The sequence below is a fragment of the Molossus molossus genome, unplaced genomic scaffold (genome assembly GCF_014108415.1).
Source record: "Molossus molossus isolate mMolMol1 unplaced genomic scaffold, mMolMol1.p scaffold_m16_p_1, whole genome shotgun sequence".
In the NCBI taxonomy this organism is placed as follows: Eukaryota; Metazoa; Chordata; class Mammalia; order Chiroptera; family Molossidae; genus Molossus; species Molossus molossus.
Window position 1 is genome coordinate 146,087,585 of NW_023425344.1, and position 25,765 is coordinate 146,113,349.

A 25,765-nucleotide genomic window follows, 5' to 3' on the forward strand; every position below is an offset into this window, starting at 1 on the left:
ATATGTTTTACGTCTGAAGTGGTTCATGGAAAAGGCCCTCTTGAAACTCTACTTGCAACTATTATGTAAACTTGATTTTTTTTTTTTAATGAAAACCACATTTATTTTTTTAAATATGGGAAAGTCCAAACAGAGGACTATTAAATCTAAGAGGAACTGAGTCAAAATGTTATCTACAAATATGTTGCAAAATATTCAAAACCAGAAATAACAATGAGCACAAGAAGTCTGGGAGAAAAGGACATGAGTGGTAGGTCTTGAACGATCACCTGAGATAATTGTAAGGACAGGCTAGAATATGATACTTGGGTGGTCTGGCCTGTAAAAGAGTCAGAGGAAGTAAAAACATAAGAGAAGTAAATGGACAATACACTGACTCCAAGAAACATTCCAAACATTCCAAACAGGGCTATTAAAGTTCTGATTCACTGTTTGGACTTAGCCTGAAAGGGATGATGAACAGAAGTCAGCACAGATATACCAGAAAGTCATATGATACTAATTTGATCTCCTGTTTTGACTAGTTAGAACTAAGAAATGCTGAGAGCGGGTAAACTCAGTTCTCAGAACCTCCCACAACCACATCAAAATTACAACTAGATGACAGAACAGCCATCATTTAGAACTGCCTGAAATGTAGCTGAACAGAAGTCCTAAAACTAATTATATCAAGAACCACATCAAGACTGGTACAAAGGGCAGAGGCTCAGAATAGGCTGGTTCTACCATGTGGTGGTTAAAAATTGAGAGGGATATTTCAGTGTTGGAGGTTACCCTCTAAGGAGCCAGAGTCCCAGCCCAACACCAGGCTCCCCAGCCCAGGGTTCCAGTTCTGGGAGGAGAAGTCCCCATAACTTCAGGCTGTACAAACCAGCAGGGATTGTGGCTGCTGGAGTCCAGGCTTACCTCTGCAAGGGCCCACTCGCAGACTTACTCAAACTCTCTTGCTCTGAGCTCCAGTGCTGGGGCATCAGCTCAAAAGGCTCCGGGGACACATGGGGAGAAACTGAATTGTTTAGCTTCTGGGTTAGAGTTTAAAAGGCAGCTTTATCCCAGACGGAAGTTCTCACAGGGGCCATTGTTACTTTGCTGAGCTCTGCCCTGCAAAGCTGGCAGATGGGCGCCACATCTGAGTCTCTACCAACCTGGATAACACTCTTCCACCTGCGCTGGTGATTCCCTACTCTGCCCCAACCTGCCGACCCACCCAAACCCATTCCACTGACTTTTCCATACAAATGGCCTCTCTTGGCTGGTGCTATGAACTTTCCTAAAATCTCTCAAACAAGCAGCATCTAGCCTCTGCAAACCCTGTATATCTTGTTAAGTGGCCCCCAGGCCTGGCACTGGCAGTAGCTGGCCGTGCTTCCCAGCCTGGCCTCTCCTGGCACCTCCAAGCCCAGGACAAGTAGTAGTCATTTGCAGATCTATTTGTAGCTCATGCCAGGTGGCCCCCGGCAAGGCACAGGCTGTGGTTGACTTTTGCTCACACCTCCCTGGAGGCCCCAGAGCCAGCATACCCAAGGGACAGCTTCAGACCATACTGAAGTACCACCCAACCGACACACTCAGGGGGAAGCCTCGGCAGGTACCTGAGCCCCGCTGAAGTGAGTTCTGCTCTGTGGGGTTAACCTCTGCACAGCAGATCCTCCACAGTGGTTATGGCCAGTCCTTGTAGCCAACTGGCCTCCCATTGACATGTCAACAGTAATAAAGGCTCAACCACAACAGGAAGGTGCACACAGCCCACACAGGGGGCACATCTAGGTGCCCAGCTAAGGTGACTGGGGAGGCTGCACCACTGGGCCCTACGAGACATCTACTACATAAAGCCACTCTACCAAGACCAGGAGATGTAACAGTGCCACTTAATACATGGATACAAACGCAGAGAGGCAGCCAATATAAGGAAACACATAATTTTTATGTCTAAGAGCCATATTTTTTGGGGGGTGACATATTCTGGTTTTCTTCAGCATAAACATAAAATATCTCTCCACTTATTTCCACCTATTTTTATTTCTTCTGTCAGAGCTTTATAGCTTTCCTTGTAGTGATCTTGTAGATACTGTATTAGATCTATAACTAAGTATGTCATTTCTCTTTGGTGTTAATGTAAATGTTTGTGGGGTTCTTTTTATCTTAAAATCCAATTTTCCTTGTCGATATGTAAGAAAACAATTGATTTTGGTATATTAACCTTGTCTCCTGAAACTTTGTTATAAGCAGACATCATTTTTTATCCTGTAGATAATCAAAGCCATTAAAAGCATCAGACAAGCCCTGGCCAGTTTGGCTCAGCGGTTAGAGCGTCGGCCTGTGGTCCGGAGAGACCCGGGTTCGGTCCCCGCTAAGGGCACGTACTTCGGTTGCAGTTTGTCCCCGGCCCTGGTTGGTCGTGCGGGTGGCAGCCACTCGATGTGTCCCTTCACGTCGATGTTTCTCTCTCTCTCTCTCTCCCCCGCTCTATCTGAACAAAAAATGGAAAAATGTCCTCGGGCGAGGATAAAAAAATAAATAAATAAATAAATAAAAGCATCAGACAAGAGTGTTCCACTACTATATTTATGCTGAAGGGACTGATCTGCAGGTAATATGTAGAATGGGTTGAAAGGAGAGTCTAGAGGTAGGGAGTCCATGTGGGAGGCTTTCTTGTGAGCCCTCCATGAGACAAGGAGATTCTGAAAAGGGGTATTGCAGCACCAATGGAAAGGTAAGAATAGATTCAATAGGAAAATACCCCACATTTTCTCTTCTTCTTCATGCATATGGGTCTTTTCTCACTGAGTTTCTTTCTGAGGATGCCCTTACCATCCTCTTCACCTAGCTCCTAGTTAATTATCAAATTTCAGTTCAGGTGTTGTGCCCTCCAATGATTTCTCCTCTCTCCTCTGTCCTCGCCCTCCCCTTCTGTTTTCTCCATCAGAACTGGAAGTGCTATTTACACTTGTTAATGTATAATGTATTCGTCTCTTTCACTAGATCACAAGCTCCTGAATCTGAGTAGCACAGTATGTGGTCTAATAAAAGTACACATAAATGAATAATTTTTGCAAGTCTTTTGTTGGAACTGACAACACTACCAACTATATAGCAGCTATTGTATCAGGTTTGCTTGGTATATTTTCTTTTAAGAAACTGAAATCATAGGGCTTCAAAAAACTGAAGCTTCAGATCAGGAAGGAAGCACTCCTCCCATATCAGGAAGTGATCAGTTCCTCAAAAATGTGAGCTTTGAGTCACACTGTTTTTTTAAGTAAGCTTACTCTTCCTATATCTGTAGTGATATTGATACGATTTTAAACAGGAAGTTTGAAGGTCTAAGCATCTCATCAAAAGTCTTCCAAGCCCTATGTTACCCTTTGCTCAGGGCTGAGAACTCCTCTGCCACAGGCGGGCAGCTCTGGGCTGCCTGGGGAAGAAACAGCCTGCAGAAGCCTCTGGGCCTGGGACCATCTACTGCTTCTGTTTCCAGCGGGAGCCCCAGTGTGGAAACCTGGTAAGAGAACCTCCGGGCTGGGAAGACAGGGACAGGGAAGATGGCTGGGAGGTCCAGGTCAGATGGAGGGTACATAGTTCAGGAGGAAAGAGGGAAAAGACAAGGTTTCTGACACGGGGGACCGTCAAACACATGAGTACAGGACAAAGAGACGAATCAGATTTGCCAATAAGAGGAAAGGTCTTACTTCATATTCGTCCTCACTGGCCTTCAGATTGGTCATAGAATTGTAAGACTCAAGTGACAAAGAAGATGGTTAGGAAAAGAAAAAAAAGAGCTATGAAATCTTAAATGGCACAATAAAAATCTAAATGGTTATAATAATAATTTTGCTTTTATTGCTTCTACTACAACTGTTATCTTCCCTCTTTCTACACAGAAAAGATGGCGCTAGAACTCCTGGAACGCTTTCCTCTCCTCCTATTGCTGCTGGGACTATGGGGGCCAGTGTGTCCACTTTATGCTTTGCCTCCGAATCTCACCAAGGTTCAGTGGTTTAATATTCAGCATATACATTCAGGCCCTCTCCAATGCTTTCATGCAATGAAGCGTGTCAATATACATATTCGGCGCTGTAAGTCTCTAAACACCTTTCTGCACGACTCCTTCCAGAATGTGGCTGCTGCCTGCATGTTGCCCACGACACGCTGCAAGAATCGCTGGAACAATTGCCACCAGAGCTCAAAGCCTGTTACCATGACTACCTGCAATCACACTGGAGGGACTTATCCTGACTGCCAGTACAGTGATGATGCCCAGTACAAGTTCTTTGTCATTGCCTGTGACCCCCTTCCAAGACCAGGCCCTCCCTATCATTTTGTTCCTGTACACTTAGATAAGATTATTTAAAGTTATCACTTTTCCTCTCACTTGGTACAGGTTCTCTTATGAGCTCTTTTGCTCCCCCCCCCTTTTTTTTGTGTTTGTTTTCCTGGTTCCTACAGAAAAATAAAGGAAGCTATTGGGAGAATTAGAGGGTCAAGGACACCGGACCCGATTGGGACAAATAGAAATAACATTCCTTTCTGCTTTGGAGCTCTGTGTGTTTCAAAGGAAGGCAATAAGGAAGAGGGCAAAGAAGGGTCCAGACCTCCGTATTTCTAACTTGGAACTTCAGCGAAGCTTTGTTGCACTGCATTAACAGCAATAAAACCACTTTCTGCTGCATTTTAATGTGTTTGAGAACCCGTTTGTTACCAGAAGAGGACTGGTACCAAGGCTGGTCTGCCCTGGCACGGTTAGGAAATGAAATGGGCTCCTCTGTGGTGTCATGGGAAAAGGACTTCCGGCACACTCACGTAGAAGGAGTTTAGTGATAGAGGCAAGATTTATTAGAGTGAGTGACAAGCGACAGTACACTCTGAGAGGCCAAGACAGCAGGCAGGCTGCAGGGTAGCAGCTGCCTGGACTCAGGAAAGGAAGTTACAGAGGCAAAAGGAGGGTCTTCTGCTGCTGCACACTGCTCCCGTGTTGTGGGGACCCTTAGAGTTTAGGAGGAAAGGAGGCAAATATTCGGGCCTGAGAGAAGGAAGGGCACAGGCGGGCTCCAGGAGGGCGTGTGCTGTGTTCTTTGTCTAGTTTCCATACATGTTCTTGGGTTTGGGGGAGAGCAGGTTTCTTTCAGACCACCCACTCCCTGGCTTTTCCCAGGCTTGTGCTAGTGCCATCCCGCTATCCACTCTTTTTTGTAATCTCCAGGCCCTGTGCCCTTCCCCATCCAATATTTTTTTCAGATTTTCCCAGGCAGGTGCCCTCCCCGCTGTATGGTTGCCATTTTGCCTCCTACTGCGCATTCCTCGTTGTTCTGTTTTATCACTTGGTTTCTACTGGCCTTGCACCATGTAAAAGGAATCCCTCCCTTGCAGTTTTCTCCCTTCCCCCATTAGTCTGGCAAATGATGCCAATTAACCTTCTGGGTGGCTGTAAAACTATCCTTGCTGCCTAGTCAACTAAGCAGGATGTTTTGCTGTGTTGGGAAGAATGGTGGATACACCCAGGGTGATTGTTCCATTCGTTCCCCCCTCTTTTGTTATTATCTAACTAACTGCTACTCCAATACTTCCACACCACTGCCAGCCTAGGGAGACCTGGCTTGCATTTGCCAGTTTTCCAAGGAGAACAATGTTGGCCCTCAATATAGGGGAAGAAAATGCGTTTTTCTCTATTCTCACAGGTTCTTGGCTGAGAATCCTATGTAATAGAAGACAGATTAATAAGAGAAAACCATTTTAATTACATAGGTACATGTGGGAGCTCCACAACATATGGAACTCAAGAGGGGGCAAAGCATTGCGCCTTATATACCATCCTGAGCTAGGGAACTGGATACAGGTCTGGGGCAACAAGGGGTGGAAAGTAATTCACAGGAAGATGAAGAGTAAATGTTTGGCAAACAAAGGTTGCCCTGACATGAAGATAGGTCTCTCCAAAGAAAAAGTGATCTCTGATAATAGCTTTCGTCCTGGTAGAGGCACCCTTTCTGATGTAAATTTTCCTTATTAAAAGAGTAACTTCCACTCTCTTTTCAGAGCTTCTTCTGTGTCTTCAGCTCCTCAAAATAATTTGTATGCCAAAGAGGTATATTTTGGGGTAGCATATTCTGCTTCCTTTCACAGGTCACTTTCACAGAGGGAGTTTCAGTTTCTTTGTCAACCTCTAGAGTTATTGGCCAAAAATCAATATAAGTCCAAGTGGAGTGGTCAGTCTTTGAGTAGCAGCCAATGACAATGCATATGGGAAAGGCCAGATATTGAAGTAGTTACAAGTCTGTCAATGACCAGTGCTTACAGAATGGTTCTTCTCAAACCAGACGGTTCTTTTAATAGATGTCCTACTTGGGCTCACCTTGTATTGGAAAAGCAAACCGAACAGAGGACGCCACAGGTTCAATTTAAGGAGCCTTTATTTCAAAAGCCAGCGATTGCGAGGGGGCATTTGCTCTTCAAATCTTGCAGTCCCCATTGAACTCAGGGGCAAGCTTTTAAAGGCAAAAGTCACATACTTCTTGGACCCTGAAGGAGGAACTATCCTGTGCATGCGATTGTTACAGAAGCCAAGATAAGCATTTGTCACTGGGCTCATGATTTTCAGTTCCTCTTACTCAGAAACTATCAGGGTGAGTTTATGCAAGATATATCCTGTTACATAGGTCAATCATAATCTTAGGCAAGGTTCCTTTACTTCTAGGGGTAATCAACCTATTATTGGAAAAATAGCAAAGGAAGGTCCTCACCTTAGCCAAGGGGCCTAGAACAACCTTCCCTTATGCAACACATTTATGTTACGTCTTAGGAAGCAAGAATAAAATATAACATTTTAGGTTTCAGGAGCCTGAATTCCAAAGGTGATGGATATTCTGGGCCCTTAGATTGAGAAGAAAAAGGCAGACAGGGCAACTTGGCACCTGAGAAGGTAAGTATGCGGTAGGGGTGACACTGAAATAAAGCATGGGAACTCTCCCCTGTTGTTGCTGGAGGTGGATTCCTTATAATATCCCGAGAAAAGGAATTTCCGAAACTTAAATGGGAGAATGAGTGACTTTTTGCCAATGGAGTTATATCCCTGGGTTTCCAAAGAGCCATTTCCCTTAGTCCAGTCATAAAAGAAGTGTAGCTGGGGTTTCAGTAGAACTGAAATCTGAGCCAGTGTTCAGAATTTCCCTTCCATGTTGGAGCCAGGTCCAGTACAGCATCACGCTAGTTGCAGTCCATAGTCCATCGTGTGTGGGGTCTGCATGGCCGAGGGCCACATGGGAGAGTGCCAGGAAGCCAAGCGGGATCCAGGAACCAAGTGTTCCAAGAGGCACCAAGAGAGTGAACTTCTTTGTGTAGGGGATTATATATCCCAAATCTACATGCCCTTGCAGTGACCATGCCCATTCTGGCAACGACCTCTGTGCCCAGGTGTGACTTTCAGGAAAGTAGCTTCCCCTTGTCATCCCTGCTTTACTGAGTATGGGGTATCTTCCCATGTAGTTCCCTCCCCAAGTGTTTTGCAGGGAACATGCCTATAATGTCTGGCCTTCCCTTAGCTCCTTTTCTTTTATTAACAACTAGCTAATTACAGTGATATCAGGGGAAACTCTATGGGGTGATTTGAGTGCTCCAATTTAGAACAGCTCTTAATAGTACTGACTGTAAGGAATCGGGGGCGCCGCCGAATAAAACAGAGAAGAGACTGGAGAGCCAATCAGCCGAATAAACAGGGATCAGGCTTTATTGGGTACACTCCCGGGGGGGTTCACAGACTCCGGGGGTCAAGACCTAGAAGCCGCGCTCAATGTAGGGGCTTGTGTCTTTTATATCTGCCTGTTGTAGCTGGAATTTGTCCCTTAGGGTTTGGCCCTGTGGGGGCTATGCATGGAGCCTCTTGAATGTGAATCGATAAGAGCAAGATGGGAGTTCATCTACAATCTCGAGGCAGGCCGTTCAGGGTGGGAGACAAGGCTGAGCAAGGTGACAATGGTCGAGCACTTTGCCTGGCGCCAGTCCCCAGGCCATCGGACACTGACCTGTAAAACTTCTTTGCATTGACATTTTACAATTTCAGAGTCTTCAAGTAAAGTTTGTGGGGAGTGGTAAGAAGGACCTTTGCTCATGTTTGCTGTGAACCAGTGTAGGAAACTAGCAGCATCTTCAGAATGGGTCTGCGGATGGCATGCTTTGACCTGAGTGACAATCAGAATGGCTTTATATGCCACATAAGTATTACCTGGACATTTCCGGAGATTCTTGGAGAAAGTAAGCTGGTAAAAGTCTAAATTTCCTTTAATAAAACAATTCAATTTCATTCTTATTATTAAAAGAAACCCATGGATTGAAGAAATATGTGCTACAGAAGTTTTGAATTTTTAGAAAAATTAGAGAACATATAATATTACTTAAAAATAGCTAAATTAAATGTAAGATAAAGATTCTGTTTCATATTCTTCTGTGACCTTAAAATCATTGCAAATATATTTCAAGAAAAAATTAAAAACAAAATTATGAGTGCCATTTTTTAGCAAGACCTAATCCTGCTCTCCCAACTCCTCCCTCCTCCAATTGCTGTAGTGGCTTTTATGTCTCTAATCAAGGAGGGAGTAAGAATCAGGGTAACTAGGACAATCTTTTATGCCCAAACAATTAGAAGGCATTAAGTTTAGAAAAATGAACTACACGGACATGGAGACTCTCCCAGATTTGTTTTCTTTCCTACATGCAATTAACATATCCTGGGAGAGTGAAGATAACTGACTAAATTAGAAATTCATTTAGCTGTATCTCTAAATCAGCTTAAATAACATGACAGACATTATAGAATGATCCCAAAGGTAGGCAAAGCTTAGAAACAAATTCAGTAAATGTTCCACCAGTTTTCAACTCTGGTTTCATATTAAATCACGTGGAGGGTGGGGTTAGAAAAATATCAATGACTAGAATATATGTATATATTTCTATCCCCCACCTCCATTTTGGCACAAAGATCCTAGAATCCTTGTGAATTCTTAAGTGACAAGAGCATCTGCTGAAGTCGTTTTATTTATCATACTTAAGTCAAATTAGGCTAAGGAGAACATCCTAAGATCTCCTTCCTGAAGCAGCTTTCTCTGTCTGAATCTCCTGGACAGGAAAGAGGGGAAGCTCAAAGCCTCCTTCTGAGTTTTGTTTCTTAATAAAGAGCTTAAAGTCATTATCCCAAAAGGGCAGTTTCAGTAGAATTTTGGTCCCTTCAGTCCCACCTTTGAAACTTTAAATAATTAAGTTTTACATTCTACATTGCACCATATTTTATTAACACAATCATTTAGTCCTGAAAATAAATCTGTTTAGTTAAATTGTTGAGTCTCATTTCAAGAGTCAAGGATACAGATGAGCTCCCAACGTGAGGCCTATATTGTGTAAGCAAGCAATTAGGTATTTAGTAAGCTGTAAGACTATGAAAACAGAAAAAAATAAGTGAATGATCACAGCAAATTATTAACCCGTTACTGAGTTTATAAGGCTGTCAGTTGAGAAGATTTCCAATGTAAGGTTGAAAATTCCTTTAGGCTCAAAATTCCTTTTGCCAGAATGAGGGCAGACAGTGTCCATCTGATAGATTCTCCTGGTCTGCAATTTGAATGTCTCTGGTAATGTCATCGGGTGTTCAGGTAAATTCTGCACGGCTTACACAGTATCAGTCAATGAGATTTTTTAAGCAGGAGCTCCTTTGGTGATTTCTCATGTTTACGTCATGTCCTTCACCTGAAATTTGCCAAGGCTCCGAAAAAATTTTTCAGTTCTCAATAATTTCAGGTCAAAGGAAGGGAGAAAAAGAAAATATTAGTTCAAAGGATTGTAGCCAAATATCTGAGAAAACTAGAAAAAATCAGGATCCAGTTCACAGGTGAAAAAATAAAACTTTAAAGAAAATTAACAACTAGAACATAATATCTATAACTGTATATGATAGTTACTATTAAACAATCTTTCCCTCCAGTATCACCTTTATTTTTCTCAGATAGTCAAATTAAGAACATTTACCACATAAGTCTAGTTTTAATAAATTAGTTCAGATTATTTGAATAAACACAAGAATAATAATTGATAATACAGCCTTTCTTAAATCTGCTTTGCTGGAATTTCATAAGGAATCTCCAGATTGAACACTGTTTTAAATTCTTTATTGATTTTAGAGTGAGAGGAAGGGAGAGGGAGAGAAAGACAGAAACATCGATGAGAGAAAACATCATTTGGCCGCCTCCTGCATATCTCCCACTGGGTATTGAGCCCATAACCTGGGCATGTGCACTGATTGGGAATTGAACCAAGGACCTCTTGGTGCATGGGTTGATGCTCAGCCACTGAGCCACACCAGCCAGGTCAGATTGAACTTTAATTAGCCTCCCTGAACTAAGAAGCAAGGCCACATAGTTGCCAGACTTTGCCTGTAATACCTCTAAATGTGGGTAAATTCCGTAGTTTTGAGGTCCCCAAAAATGTCAAGGTTGTTTTCGGCCATCTCCCAAGAAAGCAACCTTTGTTTCTTACCTAGAAAGACTGCTGTGAACCATATAAGCAAGGTACCAGACTGTTTTCCAAGGGGCTTTGATTGGCTTCTAAAGTCAATCTTAAGCCCTTGAAGTTTTTAGGTGACATTCATATCTATGTATGTCTCTCTCAAACGTGGTATCCTAGTCAAAGTCTTCATTAATCAAACCACTTTCCAACTGAGCTCTGTTATAAAAAGGTTCTTACTGAATTTACACAGACAATTATATTGCCATGAAAATAGTCATACTCATTAAGAGTTTTCAAATTCTAAAGGGATCTGGTAGTGAGAAAAATGTAAATGCTTCAATATTGTTTACAATGGCATAATTTACCCAATTGTTCTAAGAAAAACAGGTTTCCTTACATCTACGACAAAAAAGGTTTAAAGGTCAGTGATATTTTGAACAAAAAGTTATAAAAATTGCCATCATTCTCAGTCCATTCAGTCCCATAATCAATTCTTGTTTATTCTGATCTTCTGCCAACATTTTATGAATGCAGTTATTACTTAGAATTATATGAACCTTCATCCAGTTTAAAGATTTGACCTGAATATTTATTTTCAGACCCTCTATTTCAGAATAAATCAGAGTTGTTTTCATGGATCCTTCTCAAGATAAAATATATTTGCAAAATCATCAAAGTAAAACAATGACTGTCTGTAAATGACAAAAAACTTATAATATGGCTATCGATCTGACTGTAACGCAATCGACAGAGAACTGCTTTTCCATAGCATAACATTTAAAGATAACAATTAGAACTACAAATGAAATTGTACCAGAAGTTTGTAGATTCTTGCAGATTTTTTAAACATTTATTTAACTCATTTTTATTGTTGAATGTATTACAGATGTTGCCCCATTTTTCCCCATTGACCCTCTTGGACCCAATCCCATCCCCTCCTACCTTCCCCACACTCTTGTAGGTGTCCATTGGTTATGCATATATGCATAGAAGTTTTTTGGTTTATCTCATCTTGCCTCCCTCCCCTCTTTCCTTTGAGGTTTATCAGTCTAACTACCAATTTGTACTTCTTAATTCCTTCATCTTTTTCACCCATTCCCCTAGCCCCCACCCATCTGGCAAGCAACAAAAAGTTCTCTGTATCTAGGAGTCTGTTTCTGTTCTGCTTGCTCATTTGGTTGGTAGATTCAATGGTTGATAGATATGTATTAATAGCCATTTTATTGTTTATATTTTTGTTCTTCTTCAAGAAGACCCTCCAACATTTTATACAATACTGGTTTAGTGGTGATGAACTCCTTTAGCTTTTTCTTGTCTCAGAAACTCTTGATATGTCCATTGCTTCTAAATGATAGCTTTGCAGGATAGAATAATCTTAGTTGTAGGTCACTGCTTTTCATTACCTTGAATATCTCTTGCCACTCCTTTCTGGCCTGCAAAGTTTCTTTTAAGAAATCAGCTGGAAGTCTTATGGGAGCTCTTTTGTAGGTTACAAACTGCTTTTCTCTTGCTGCTTTTAAGATTCCCTCTTTGTATTTAACCTTTGGCATTTGATGATGATGTGTCTTGGTGTGGGCCTGTTGGGGTTCATCGTGTTTGGAACTCTCTGTGCTTCCTGGACTTGTATGTCTGTTTCCTTCACTAAGTTAGGGAAGTTTTCTGTCATTATTGATTCAAATAGGTTTTCAAATTCTTGCTCTCGCTCTTCTCCTTCTGGCACCCCTATGATGCAAATGTTGGTGTGCTTGAAGTTGTCCCGCAGGCTCCTTACACTATCCTCATTTTTTTGGATTCTTTTTTCTTTTTGCAGTTCTGATTGGGTGTTTTCTGCTTCCTTATATTACAAATCAATGGTTTGCTTCTTGGTTTTACCTACTCTACTATTGACTTTCTGTAAATTATTCTTTATTTCAGTTAGCGCATCCTTCATTTCTGACTGGTCCTTTTTTATGTTGTTGATGTTCTCACTAAGATTCTTGGTGGTCTTTTAAGTTCCTTAAAGGTCTCATTAAGTTCCTTGAATGTCTTTCCAAGTTCCATGAGCAACCTTATAACCTGTGGTTTGAACTCTGCATTTGATTGATTGCTTATCTCCATTTTGTTTAGTTCTTTTCCTGGAGTTTTGTTTTTTTCTTTTATTTGGGACGTTTCTTTGTTTCCTCATTTTGGCTGCTTCCTTGTGATTGTGTCTGTGTATTAGGTAGAGTTGCTATGTCTCCTAGGTTTCGTAGGGTAGCCTATTGTTGTAGTTGTCCTGTAGGATCCAGTGGCACAGCCTCCCTGATCACCCCAGCTGGGCCCTCAAGATGTACCCCTAGTGTGGACTGTACACACTTCTGTTGTAATTGAGTCTTGATTGCTGTTGGCATGTCAATGGGATAGTTTTACTCAGGCTGATCAGCTGCAAGGACTGGCTGTGCCCACTGACCACTGGCCTCTGACTACCTTGGAGGATCAGCTGTGTACGAGCCAACCACACAGAGCAAGACATACTTCATCAGGGCGCTGGTACCCACTGAGTCCATTCATTGAGTATGTCACTTGCAGAGTTGGTAGGGTGATGTTGCTTCAACATGGTCTGAAGCTGTTCACTGGTTGTGCTGGCTCTGGGCCAAGTTCAGCCACTGCCTGTGTTCCATCTGGGCCACCAGCATAAGCTCCAAAGTGATCTGATGATGGCTGCTTCTTGTGCTGGGCTTGGAGCTGCCCAGGAAAAGCTATGTTGTGAACCAAGGCTGGCTGCTCCTAGTGCCAGGCCTGGGGCCACTTAACAAGGGGTATGGGGCTCACTGAGACCACATGCTGCTTGTTTGAGAGATTTTAGAAAACTCTGAAGCAAGATCCAGATTCTTGGTGATTTTTATATTTCTACAACATCCATTTCAGTAACAAGAATAAATATATATATTATAATTACAACATAAATATTTTTCTTTATTTGACAAAGCTTCTCATGTAATTTAAGTACATCAAATGGTCCTTGTGAATTTTAAACTTCTCTTTTATATGGAGAGAGAAAACAAATAGTTGAGGTGTTTCAGGGACCCACTGAATGACTCAAAGACATTCCCAGGTTATGAAAATCTCTCTTTCTAAAATTCAAACCCTGGGAAGGTCATCATACTTCCTTGATTAAAAAGATCATATATCATGATAAAAGTATATTAAAGTATTCATTTATTTAAAATGACAATAAAAAGTATAAAACAAATACAGGTGACCTGATTAAGAAAATATGACACAAAACTATTTTAATAAAACATAGAATCTCTGCTTTCTAGGTAGACTATTTTCATAAGTCTTATCTGGAATAGAACAATAAATACAGGAAAAACTTTGTCCTTAGAACAGAGTGAAAGAAAATCAAACTGCAATTTTGCATTAACTTACTTTTGGTATTTAAATTAATTTACCTCATTTTGTTTTGCTTCACCATACATAAAATTTACTTTCAAGATTTTTTTTAAAATGGTCTACAACTTTCCTAGTCCCTCTTAGCCTATCTCTTTTTATTAAAAAATAACCAACTTTGGACAAATCTAATTTCCTTTACTTTTATTTATATGTATCTCTACACCTTATACCTTCTATTACCAAAAACGTAAGATTTTTTCCATCTTAAGTAGAATTCTTAACTCTAGAAACCTCAATTTCTAGTGACAACTAAAAAGTAAGCAATTAGTATTGTTCAGATTGGCAAATTTATGAGTACATTTTATAACTTCTAGAAATATAGGCTCTTTCATTGGTGACTATGTTCACAACTGTTTAATAAATACAAGATATATTAATTAACAGATCCAAATATATCTTTTAATTTCTCTGTAAAAAGAAACCAAAACTAGATAAACTTAAGGCTTATCTAGCAATCCATATTTCAGTATTTCATCTCAATGAGAAATAATCTAGACATTCGATGACCATCTATTATTCAATCTAGTGAAGAAACTTTAGTTTCAAATTATCTAAGACATCTAGAATACTATTTATTTATTTATTTATTTATTTATTTATTTATTTATTTATTTATAAATCCTCACCCAAGGACATTTTGTCCATTGTTTTCCAGAGAGAGTGAAATAGAGGAAGGAAGGAAGAGAGCGAGAACATCGATGTGAGAGAGACACATTGATCTGGTATATACCCTAATGAGGAATTGAACCCGTGACCCTTTGGTACATGGGACAACGCTCTAACCAACTGAGCCACACCAGCCAGGGCTAAAACACTGTTTTTAGATATGTATACATTATTACTAAAAAGTTTTACCTAAAAACCTTTTATATTATTTATATCTATTTATTAGTTTTTAACAACTCTATGTGATTTCAAAGTGAATTATCACCCAAGCTATTTTCTTGACAAACTATGTAACAAATATGACTTATTTTTGTAAACACAAGTAAAACAAAAATACCATATTCGATGTTAATAACTCTAAAATACATATCTAATTAAACCAAACTTATACTAACTTTAATATTTAAAAATATTTTTAAAATTATTTGATTCTGAAAAACACTAGGAATAGCTTCTATTTCTTAATTTATGTAAGTGTTTAATTCCTTTAACTCAATAAAATGCGACAACCTAATAATACCATCCAGAAGCAGAAAACACACCATATATAAAGAGATAACACAAACAGATCATACACACAAACATAATTACTAATAATTGTAAAGAAGACATGAGGTTTTTCATTTGTGCTTGATAACTTTAAGAAACCTGGAGAAGAAGAGAGATAGTATCCATTTTTAAACATGCTAGGTTTTTTTTCCTTCAGTTTCCTCAGCCTCAAGCTAAGGAGCTGTGTTTACATTTCTTATTACCCAAAAGGAAGACCTCTTGAGATTTTCTAAATATTCCTATTAGTCTTTAAAAATTAGCTTCCAATTTTGTCAAGTTTCTGATCAGTTATTAAAACATTTAAAACCTGCTTGAATGTACCTCTTCTCATAATCTTTTATCTTAATAACCTTTGTGGTTGTTGTTAATCCTCACCCAAAGATATTTTTTCCGTTGATTTTTAGAGAGGGAGGGAAGAAGCGAAGGGGGGGAGGGGGGGAGGGAGAGAGAGAGAAACATCAACGTGAGAGAGATACATCAACTGGTTCCCTTTCACATGTGCCCCACCAGGGGTCAGGGATCCAGCTTGCAATGCAGGTACCTGTCCTTGACTGGAAATTGAATCTACGACCCTTCGGTACATGGGCCAATGTTCTAACCAATGTGCCACACCTGCCAAAGTATCTTAAATGATAGTTATTATTTCAATATGAGAGCTCTCTAAAATTGTTCATTTGAACGTTTTTCAATTTAAAACATCAACCATCTAGTCAGTGACAATCGGATTTTAATAGCCACCCCAACAATAAGCCTTTTACAGCATAACCAAGAAAGCAGAAATGCTTATACAAAGAGAGAGCAAAAGATGCAGCTCTCATAGATGCAAACGTTCACTCTCAAAGCAAGTCAGAGAAAGCACAGACCTTCATTAGACAGGGGGTCAGAATGAAAGTGTGCACATTGTATCTCCAGTGTCCCACGAAATGTGAGACACCTCCAGCCACAAACCCGCTCATTTGTGGCACCAGGCTGACCAGAGAAAATATGTCTGCAGGTCACAAGCAACTCTATTAGGACATAGAATAAGATGGACAATAAAACCGCATCTGATTTTTATATAAGGGCTCACAGCCATGTTTGTCTGGACAGACACCAGTCTGGAGAGAACCACTTAATTCCCCAGCCTGTGAGGTCAGCTCAAAGAACAGGCTTATTGGGAGTCTACGCCTGTGTTCTAGCCTAATGCTATTTCTTTTTTATGACAAAATGACATTAAAGACACAGACATAGAAAAACAAAATAACCATTTCTGGCAGGAAAAGATCAATTAAAAAAATAAAATTTAATTAAAAAACCCCAAGAGTCATTAACCCCAAGAAGCTAGGTTCACAAGTATTTTCTCCTTCCAATCTAAATTTAGAAGAGAGAAAAAGACTCGCCACTTCCAACTTTCACCAAACCCTGCAGACAAGAAATCAGAGAGGCTGACATGTTAAAATGCTCAGCACCTCTGCCAGCTGTGGTCAGACACCCATGACCTCTCAGCTGCAGCTGTCCAGGAAGTCAGCAGTGTCCCAGCCAGTAATTCTGGCTGGTTCCCCAAATGTGCAGGAGGGGTAAAAAAATATAAATACTTTTCCCTCTCATTTTCTAAGTTCTTCTGGCTGGACTAATAATCAAATTAACAGAGAGAGATACCAGGAAAAAACAAAGGTCTAAAAATTCCAAAGACAGCCAGGTAACACTGCATATATGACATTTTATGGACCAAAAAGAAAAGAAGGAACAGGATATTAGATTTGAGAAGTGAGAACGGACGATTTGCAGGTAGTTTAGGACGAACAGAACATACGTGGCATGAAAATCCTTGTGAGCAACTCAGAACAAGGAGACACAGTGGGAATCTACCTAACAGGTCCTGGTCTGAAGCTCCCTTGTTTCCCACACTCAATTCAAATTAAGTCAAATCAGCATCCTAAAATCTCCTTCCTGAGCAAGTTTCTCAATCTGAATCTTCTATGATAGGAAGAAGGAAGGGTCAAAGGTTCTTTCTGAGTCTTTTGTTTCTTTTTTTTTTCTAACATGTTTTTATTGATTTTTTTGAGAGAGAGGAAGGGAGAGAGAGATAGAAACATTGATGTGAGAGAAAACATCGACCAGCTACCTCCCACAAGCCCCCTACTGGGGATTGACCCCACAACCCAGGCATGTGCCCTGACCAGTAATCAAACTGGGACTTCTCAGACCATGGGACAATGCTCAAGCCACTGAGCCACACCGGCCAGGCTAATTCAAATATTTTAAAACATACATATTTAAAGTGTGGATTCTGATAAGTTTTGACATATCTATACACTCATAAAAACAATCACCACAATAAAAATATTGAACAATAACCCACCCAGCTGCATAGTCAGGGAATGCAGAAAAGGTAAACAAAGAAGTCACTTTGCCCAGAAGAAACTAGAGATTGACATATATTACTGATGAGTTTTAAAGTAGTCACCACACTCACTTATAAAACATGCCTAGTGATGAGACAGTACAGGGGTATCATCTAGGCTCCATCTTGACTGAAAGAACTCCATCTTAGAGGCCTGACTATGACTCCTTGCTTGCAGTAAAATTCCATAGTTAAAATTAACCTAACTGCATCCTTAAAGTGTAACACAATAAAATGTTTACTCTCTCTGATGGTCTGCAGACCATAGCTCCTGCTATAGACAACTCAATTAACTAGAGGAATTCTGCTTGAGAATAGATCCCCTTGTCAGCAAAGAGGTGGGATATATGCACAAAGACAGATTGTCTTACAAAATGCTTTCTTACCAGCAATGAATGAGAGTTCCTCTTGCCCCACATCCTGGTCAGTATTTGGTTGTGTCAGTGTTTTAAATTTTAGCCATTCTAATAGGTCTTTAGAAGTAACTGGTTGTTTTAATTTAAAATTCCTGAGTGATAGATTATGTTGAGTGTCTTTTTACATGCTTATTTGCCATCTTTGGTGAAATGTCTGTTCTGATCTTTTACCCATTTTTTCAACTGGGTTGCTTGTTATTTTATTGAGTTTTCAGAGTTCCTTTTACATTTTGGGTAGAAGTTCTTTATCGCATATGGGTTTTGCAATTTTTTTTTTCAGTTTTGCCTTGTCTTTTCACCTTTGTAACAGTGTCTTTCACAAAACATACGCTTTTAATTTTAATAAAGTCAATTCATCAATTTTTTTTTTATAGATTGTGATTTATGTTTTATATCTAAAAAGCCATTGCCAAATGAAAGGTCATCTAGATTTTCATTTATGTTATCACTTAGAAGTTTTAACTTCTGGGTTTTATTTTAGTTTTATGATCCATATTAAACTTAAATTTTTGTGAAAAGTTGTAATATTTGTGTCAAGATGCTGTTTGTTTGTTTGCAGAGGAATGCCCAGGTGTTTCAGCATTATTTGTTGAAAAGACTATTTTTTCTTCACTGAATTGCCCTTACTGCTTATTTAAAAATCAGTTCACTATAATTACGTAGATATTTAAAATTTTTCTATTCTATTTCATTGATCTGTTTGTCTGTTCTTTTCCAGTATTACACTGTGCTGAGCACGAAAGCTTTATAGTAAATCTTAGTTTGGATAGTGTCAAGTCCTCCAACTTTGTTTTTCAGTACTGGGTAAATGGTGGGTCTTTCACCTTTCCATATAAACTTTAGTTTATTGATATAAAAAATAATTTGCTGGTATTTTGATTGTGATTGTGTTGATTATGTAGATCAAGTCAGGAAGAAGTGACATCTTAACAATATTAAATTTGCCTATGGCCCTGGCCAGTTTGGCTCAGCATTTAGAGTGTTGGCCTGCAGTCCAGAGAGACCCGGGGTTGGTTCCCGCTAACAGCGCGCGTACCTCAGTTGCAGTTTGTCCCCGGCCCTGGGTGGGTTGTGTGGGTGGCAGCCACTTGATGTGTCATTTTTGCGTCGATGTTTCTCTCTCTGTCTCTCTTCCTCTCTCTCTCTCCCACTCTATCTGAACAAAAATGGAAAATGTCCTCGAGTGAGGATAAAAAAAAAATCTTCCTAGGCATGTACATGGGTTATTTCTCCATTTGTTTAGTTTTTTTATTTTTTGTTATCAGCATTTTGTAGTTTTTCTCAGATTAAGCTTATTATGTTTTGTTACAGTTGTATAATAATTTTTGTCTTCTACTTTTTTGATTAGCCTGTGTAGAAATTTATAAATGCTGTTAATCTTTTTGAAGAACAAGACTTTGTTTTCATTGACTTTCTCTATTAATATCCTGGTTTCAATTCCATTGATATCTATTCTAATTTTTATTTTTCATTTTCCTCTGCTTATTTGCATCCAATTTGCTCTTCTTTCTCCTGTCTCCTAAGGAAGAAGCTTAGATTATTGAGTTTAGAGCTTCCTTTTTATTAAACATATATTTCAATGTTACAAATTTTTCTGAAGTCATTGCTATTGCTTCATCCAACACATTTTGATAAGCCGTGTTTTTATTTTAATTTAGTTCAAAATATTTTAAAATTTCCTTTTGACGCATGAGTTACTTAGAAATGTGTTGTTTAATCTTCAGATATTTTGGGATTTTCAAGCTATCTTCCTGATTTTGGTTTCTGTCTGATTCCATTGTGGTCTGATCGCATACTTTGTATACTTTATTAAATAAAAATTGTTAACATGTGTTTTAAGGCCTCAAGTGTGGTCTGTTTTGGTGAATATCCCATGTGAGCTTGAGAACAATGTGTATTCTGCTGTTATTTCATGAAATGATCCAGATCCAGTTTGTTGATGTTGCTGTTCAATTGTATCACTACTCATTTTCCCTGCTGGAGTTCCCAGGTTCTGAGAGAGGGATGTTTGAGTCTCCAACTATCCTAGTGTATGTGTCAATTTCTCCTTGAGCTCTACCCATTTTTGCAGCATGTATTTTTACCTACTATTGTTAGTTACATCCACATTAAGGGTGGTTGTAGCTTCTTAGAGAATTAACCCCTTTATGATTGTGATGTCTTTTTTATCTGTGATAATTTTCCTTATTCTGAAAAAGTCTTTGTCTAAAATTGACATAGCTTCTCCATCTTTCTTTTGATTAGTGTTAACATAGAATACTTTTCTCCAACACTTTACTTTTCATCTTTCTATGTCTTTATATTTAATATGAATTTCTTGTAGACATTATATAATTGGATGTTTGGGTTTTTAAGTCACTCTGACAGTCTGCAGTTTTATTTTTATATTTTAATTTTATTTTTGTAGCAAGTGGCATGAATGAATTCACATTAAAATTTTTTTTCAGATATTCTTTTATCTTTATTGTTGAAAGTATTACAGATGTATCTCCTTTCCCCCCCATTAACCCCCCTCTTCCCTGCTCACACTATTATCTGTGTCCATTGGTTATTCATATACAGTCTGCATTTTAAAATTAGGTTTGAGACCATTCACAATTAAATTATTATGTGTTTGCATTTATATATACTATATTTCTTTTTTTTTTAATTCTTACCTGAGGATATTTTTCCATTTATCTTCAGATAGAGTGGGGGGAGAGAGAGAGAGAGAGAGAGAGAGAGAGAGAGAGAGAGAAACATCGATGTGAGAGAGACACATCGATTGGTTGCCTCCCGCATGACCCCACCAGGACCAGGGACCGAACTACAACTGCAGTACGTGTTCTTGACCGGAATCGAACCCAAGACTCGGGTCCACGGGCCGACATTTTAACTGCCAACCTAAACCGGCCAGGAATAAATTCTACTTCTTTAAAAAAGATTTAGTGGTTGCCCTAGACTTTACAATTTACATTTCCAACTAATAATAGCTAGAAAATACAGTTGCTATAAGATTGCCCCAGACAACCATAAGGCTTTAGAAAGTACAAGAGGTGCCAAAACATATTGCTTATTTATTATGTACTTTTCTAGCTTTTTTTAAATCTTCACTCATATTAAGCAAGCCTTTAACTGTGACAACAGTAGACTCTTATGAGTTCTTTCAAATTTAGGAGGTCGGGTTTGCTACTTGTACTTACCCTTGTAATTAAATATTGTTATTTATTTTCCCTTCATTTCATGTATTCCTCTTAAGGTAAGAAAATAATTTTGTTTACATCTGCACTGATGACCCTGACTTCCTATACCATAAACATTTTAAAAATAATTGTGAGCCAAGAATCTCTCACATTGCCAACCAAAATCAGTCTGCCTCAGTATAGCAAGGAGAATGCATTAGAATTATTTTTTTCTACCCCAAATTCTAAATTGCAAAATCTTTTTGAATAAGAAGTTTACTCCATTCTTTTGAATCCACAGCTTGTGGGTTCAGGGATCAGAGGAGGGCAGTGGCCGTGTCCCTGGGGCTTCAGAGAGCTTTCCCGGCCATGCAATCCAACTGTACACAGAGTGTCAGGAGTTTCCTGTCCCCAGGAGAAAAGACAGCAAGGGCCACTCTGGTGGTCTTCTCTGTGCCCACCCTCTATGCCACCCCTGCAAACCTGCTCCACCCCCACAGTGAAAGCCCAGCTTATTTCCTTCTAGTTTTCTTTGATCGGATCTTAGCATTCTCTCTCTCTCTCTCTCTCTCTCTCTCTCTCTCTCTCTCTCTCTCTCTCTCTCCCTGCCTCTTTCCCTGCCCCCTTCTCTTTGAGAATGTTCCTATCAATTTAGCCCTAAGGACTCAGTGGTCAAGTTAGCCAGCTGGTCAGAAACCACAGGCCAGTGGCCTGTGTAAGGAGATGTATTTTATGCTTTTCCATAATGACAGTTGCTCACCTCCTTTTCCAGTCCACAACTGTCACTCACTCCACATTTTTTTAAAAAATAATTTTTTATTTTTCAAGTATAGTTGACATACAATAATATATGAGTTTCAGGTATACAACATAGTGATTGAACCTGCTGGGAATTGAACTGGTGACCTATTAGTGCATAGGATGATGCTCAACCAACTGAGCCACACCAGCCAGAGCAATTGAGCATCCTTATAACCAATGTTCTTGTTTGTTTGGTTGAATTTTTTATTGAATTTATTGGGATGACATTGGGTTTTAAGTGTACAACTCAATAACATGACATTTGCATAATTTATTGGGTCCCATTGCCCAAAGTAAGGTATCTCTCCATCCCCATTTATTCCCCCTTTGACCTCTTCTATCTCCCCCTGCTTTTTGTTTGTTTGTTTTTTATAATTAGTGTTTTAAACTCTGCATCTGGTAAATTGCTTGTCTCCATTTTGTTTTGTTTCTTTTTTGGAATTTTGTCCTGTTCTTTCATTTGGGACATGTTTGTTTGTCTTCTCATGTTGGCTGCCTCATTGTTTCTGTGAATTAGGTAGAGCTGTTATGTCTCCTGGCCTTGGTAGAGTGGCCTTATATAAGAGGTGTCCTGTGGGGACTAGTGGCACAGTATCCCTGGTCACCTGAACCAGGTGCTTCAGGTGTGTCCCTTGTGTGGGTTGTGTGGGCCTTCATGTTGTAGTTGAGCCTTGATTGCTGTTGGCACATTACTGGGAGGATTGATCCTCAGGCTGAATGGTTGTGAACTGGCTGTAACTATAGAAGAGGAGCTGATGTGCAGGGTCTGACCCCACAAAGCAGGATTCACTTTAGTGGGGCTCTGGTGCCTGCAGAGTCCACAGTTTCGGTTTTCTGTTTGTGGAGATGGTGGGGTAGTTCTCTGGTGTGATCTTAAGGTGGCCACCAGGTGTACTGGTTCTTGTGCCTCTTAGGAGGGGCTCTAGTGCAGGCCAACGTCAGCCACTGCTTTTGCTGTTTCAGGGTCCACCTGGCATGAGCTACAGAGTGCTCTGCAGATGGTTGCTATTTGTGTTGGGCTTGGAGGTGCCTGGGAGAGGCTAAGCTGGGAACTGAGGCCAGCTACCACTAGTTCCAGACTTGGGGCCACTTAGCAAAAGATATGGGGCATACCAAGGCCAGATGCTGCTTGTTCTTTTACTGAGCCTTCCCTCTGCAGGTGCAGGTGTCTGCATATCCGAGTCTTCATCAACCTGGCTAACACTGTTTGCCCCACCCCACCCCACCCAACTTTTGAGCTCACCCAAGCCATTTCCTGTGGCTTTTTTATACAAATGACTTGTCTTGACTCATCTTGTGGACTTACCTAAAGCTCTCCAAGGTTCACAAACCCCAAACAAGCAGCTCTCTCCCTGAAACCAGACAATTAAGTTATTCCCCTTAGTGTTCCTAAGTGCTTTTGGAGCTGCTGCTCCAAGCTGCAGATCAGAGCAAGTGAGTCTGTCAGGAAGTAATTTCATGTGCAGGCCCTTTAAGAGGAACGTCTGGGACTCCGGCAGCTCTGTCTCACTCAGCCACAACCCCTACTGGTTTTCTCAGCCAGAAGTTATGAGGACTTCTCTTCATAGCACTGGGAGCCTGAGCTGGGGAGCCCATTGTGGGGCTGGGAACTCACCCTACTCAGAGGGGACCTCCGAAGCAGAGATTTTTAACCACTACATATGGGTACAAGAGCAGCCCTTCAGCATCTCTGCCTCATTTCTTGAGGTAGCTTCTTTATATCCTTAGTTCTACAACTTCTGTTTAGCTAGATTTCATGGGATTCTTAATGATGGTTGTTCTTTAGTTTTGATGTGGTTGTGGAAGAAGACCATCGCTGCTTTTATCTACTCTGCCACCTTGACCAGAAGCTTCCCTTCACTCTTCAGCTCCCAGCCTTCAGCCTCTATTGGCCCCACCATGGTCAGACTCTCTCTGAGCTCTAAGTGTGTGCTTCTGCTCTCAAACTCTCTCTCTCTCTAACACTGTGTGTGTGTGTGTGTGTGTGTGTTTCCATTTCTATCAGTAGTAGTAAGGAATCTCTGTAGGTGGTGTTTTCACCATTGTAGAGTGTGTGAGAAATCACTGCTCTTTCGAAAGGAACCAAACCTTTCTTCTGCAGCAACAACAGGCGTGAAGGCCTGTGAAAGCTGAAGTTTACTCGGGCTAAATCCTTATCCTCAGACTGATGGGACCCCTGAACTGGCCACTGAAGACCTCATTGTAACTGTCAAAAGCACAAAGAACCCTGCTGCCTTTTGCTCCTCCAATGCCAGCCTCCTTAAGTACAGGTGCGTAGTTGGCAGTGGCTGAGAAAATCTGAGTGGCAGTTCTGTCCCACAAGTAGATAGAGCAGGGCAGAGGGAAAAGAATTTTCTATCTCTGTAGGTCTATATATTTATAGACCTTTCAAGAGACAGAAGGGTTGAAAAAGTAGAAAAACACACAGACAAAGCTGTTGAGACAGACTGCAGTTGGACTAGACAGAAGAGAAGTAGTACCAACCCTATGAGAAGGCAGGGCAGGAGAGAGGAAAGGTTTTCCAGAAGAATGTTGTTGTCCTTGACCCAAAAGACATGTGCTTGTTGGCCTCCAGGATTTGTTTTCACAGGCTTCTGTTTGCCAAGAATCTGTCCATGGTGAGCAAAGCAGTAGTGGTGGCACAGCCAGCACTCTGAAGTGGAGCCTTGGTGAATAAAAGGGGATAGGGCTGGGACGTTGTGGGGACTGGTGGGCTGGGGCCGTGTAATCAGGCAGGAGTGCAACAGGAGCTGTTTTGCAGACTGAAGGGTATGTGTGTGTTCCTTGTGTACCACAAACTCATAGCTAGATGTTCCGGAAAGTCTTTTCTGGTTTTGGCCTGTGAGGTTGAAAATGCTGCAAGGTTGCCGAGGGCAGTTAGGCTGACACTAGTCCACAGGCACGAAGTGGTGGTGTCCATGTTCATGCTGGTGCAAAAAGGACAGAACACTCACTTCCTTTGGACCGGATTCGGACCAGCAACTTAAGAACATCCACTCTTGTCTAAGCTGCAGTTCTCCACTCTACCAGTTGAACTATCACAGGGTGCATGACTGCAACTCGGGCCTTTCTTTGGGGAAATGACAGAGGTCAAGACACTTGAGCACCTCAGACCCAACAGGTTTTGGATTGGTTGGAAGCCCCTGAAGAGAGTCCTGCAGGTGCCAGGACTTGGGAGTGGTCTGGCATCTCCTTGAAGTGATTTCCATGATGCCTGGGCTCGGGCTCTCACCTGGTGCCTCATTTCCCCTCCCCATGCCCTTTCCACAGAAAGGGGAAGACATCCATCATCCTGGGCAGAAAGTGTGGTGGGCATCCTAGCGGAGGTCCCTCAAGGTGCACAGGCTCTAAGGCCTCGCCCCGCAACTTCCTTTTGCCAACCACCCTTGTCGTATCTTTACCTCAATCAAGCAGGGTTAAGTTCAGGTTATCAATTTTGAGTATTATATCAGGAGGCACATAACATTTTAACTCTAAATGCTACTATTGATCAATGGGTTCATATATATATATATATATATATATATATATATATATATGTTTTCTTTCCCTCCATTGTAAATTCCCCCATCAGTCTATCATTAAATGACATAATTGAATCAATGTCATCACCATTTGAATAATTTTTTCAGGATTTTCTAATTGTGATTTCAAATTCTGTATTTCTTTTATATTTACTGGCTAGAATTCCTCTTCAAAGACTTTTATTCACTCACTAGAGCTACATGGTTATTCTAAATCAAATTCACATATAATATGTATGGACAATGCTTGATTATTATCCATTAGTTGCCAAATCTCAGAGTAAATAATTTTCTCCCTAGTTATTCCCACTGGCAATCGATATGTTGTTTTTATTTCTTCGTTTAAAAGATCAGTATATGTTCATATATTCT

The 25,765-nt window shown here is 40.4% G+C and overlaps 1 protein-coding gene across 1 annotated transcript; it reads left to right on the forward strand.

Moving 5' to 3' along the window:
• The first annotated feature begins 3,237 nt into the window (after window positions 1-3,237).
• LOC118636768 (ribonuclease K6-like) lies at window positions 3,238-4,864 on the forward strand. The gene is made up of 2 exons (XM_036271822.1): window positions 3,238-3,499; window positions 3,879-4,864. Exon 2 carries the CDS (start codon window positions 3,884-3,886, stop codon window positions 4,346-4,348), a length of 465 nt encoding a protein of 154 aa, XP_036127715.1. The 5' UTR covers window positions 3,238-3,499; window positions 3,879-3,883; the 3' UTR covers window positions 4,349-4,864.
• The last annotated feature ends 20,901 nt before the right edge of the window (window positions 4,865-25,765 follow it).

What these genes read in the sequence shown, in the direction of transcription:
- LOC118636768 (XM_036271822.1), top strand. Translation starts at nt 3,884, where the DNA reads ATGGCGCTAGAACTCCTGGAACGCTTTCCTCTCCTCCTATTGCTGCTG.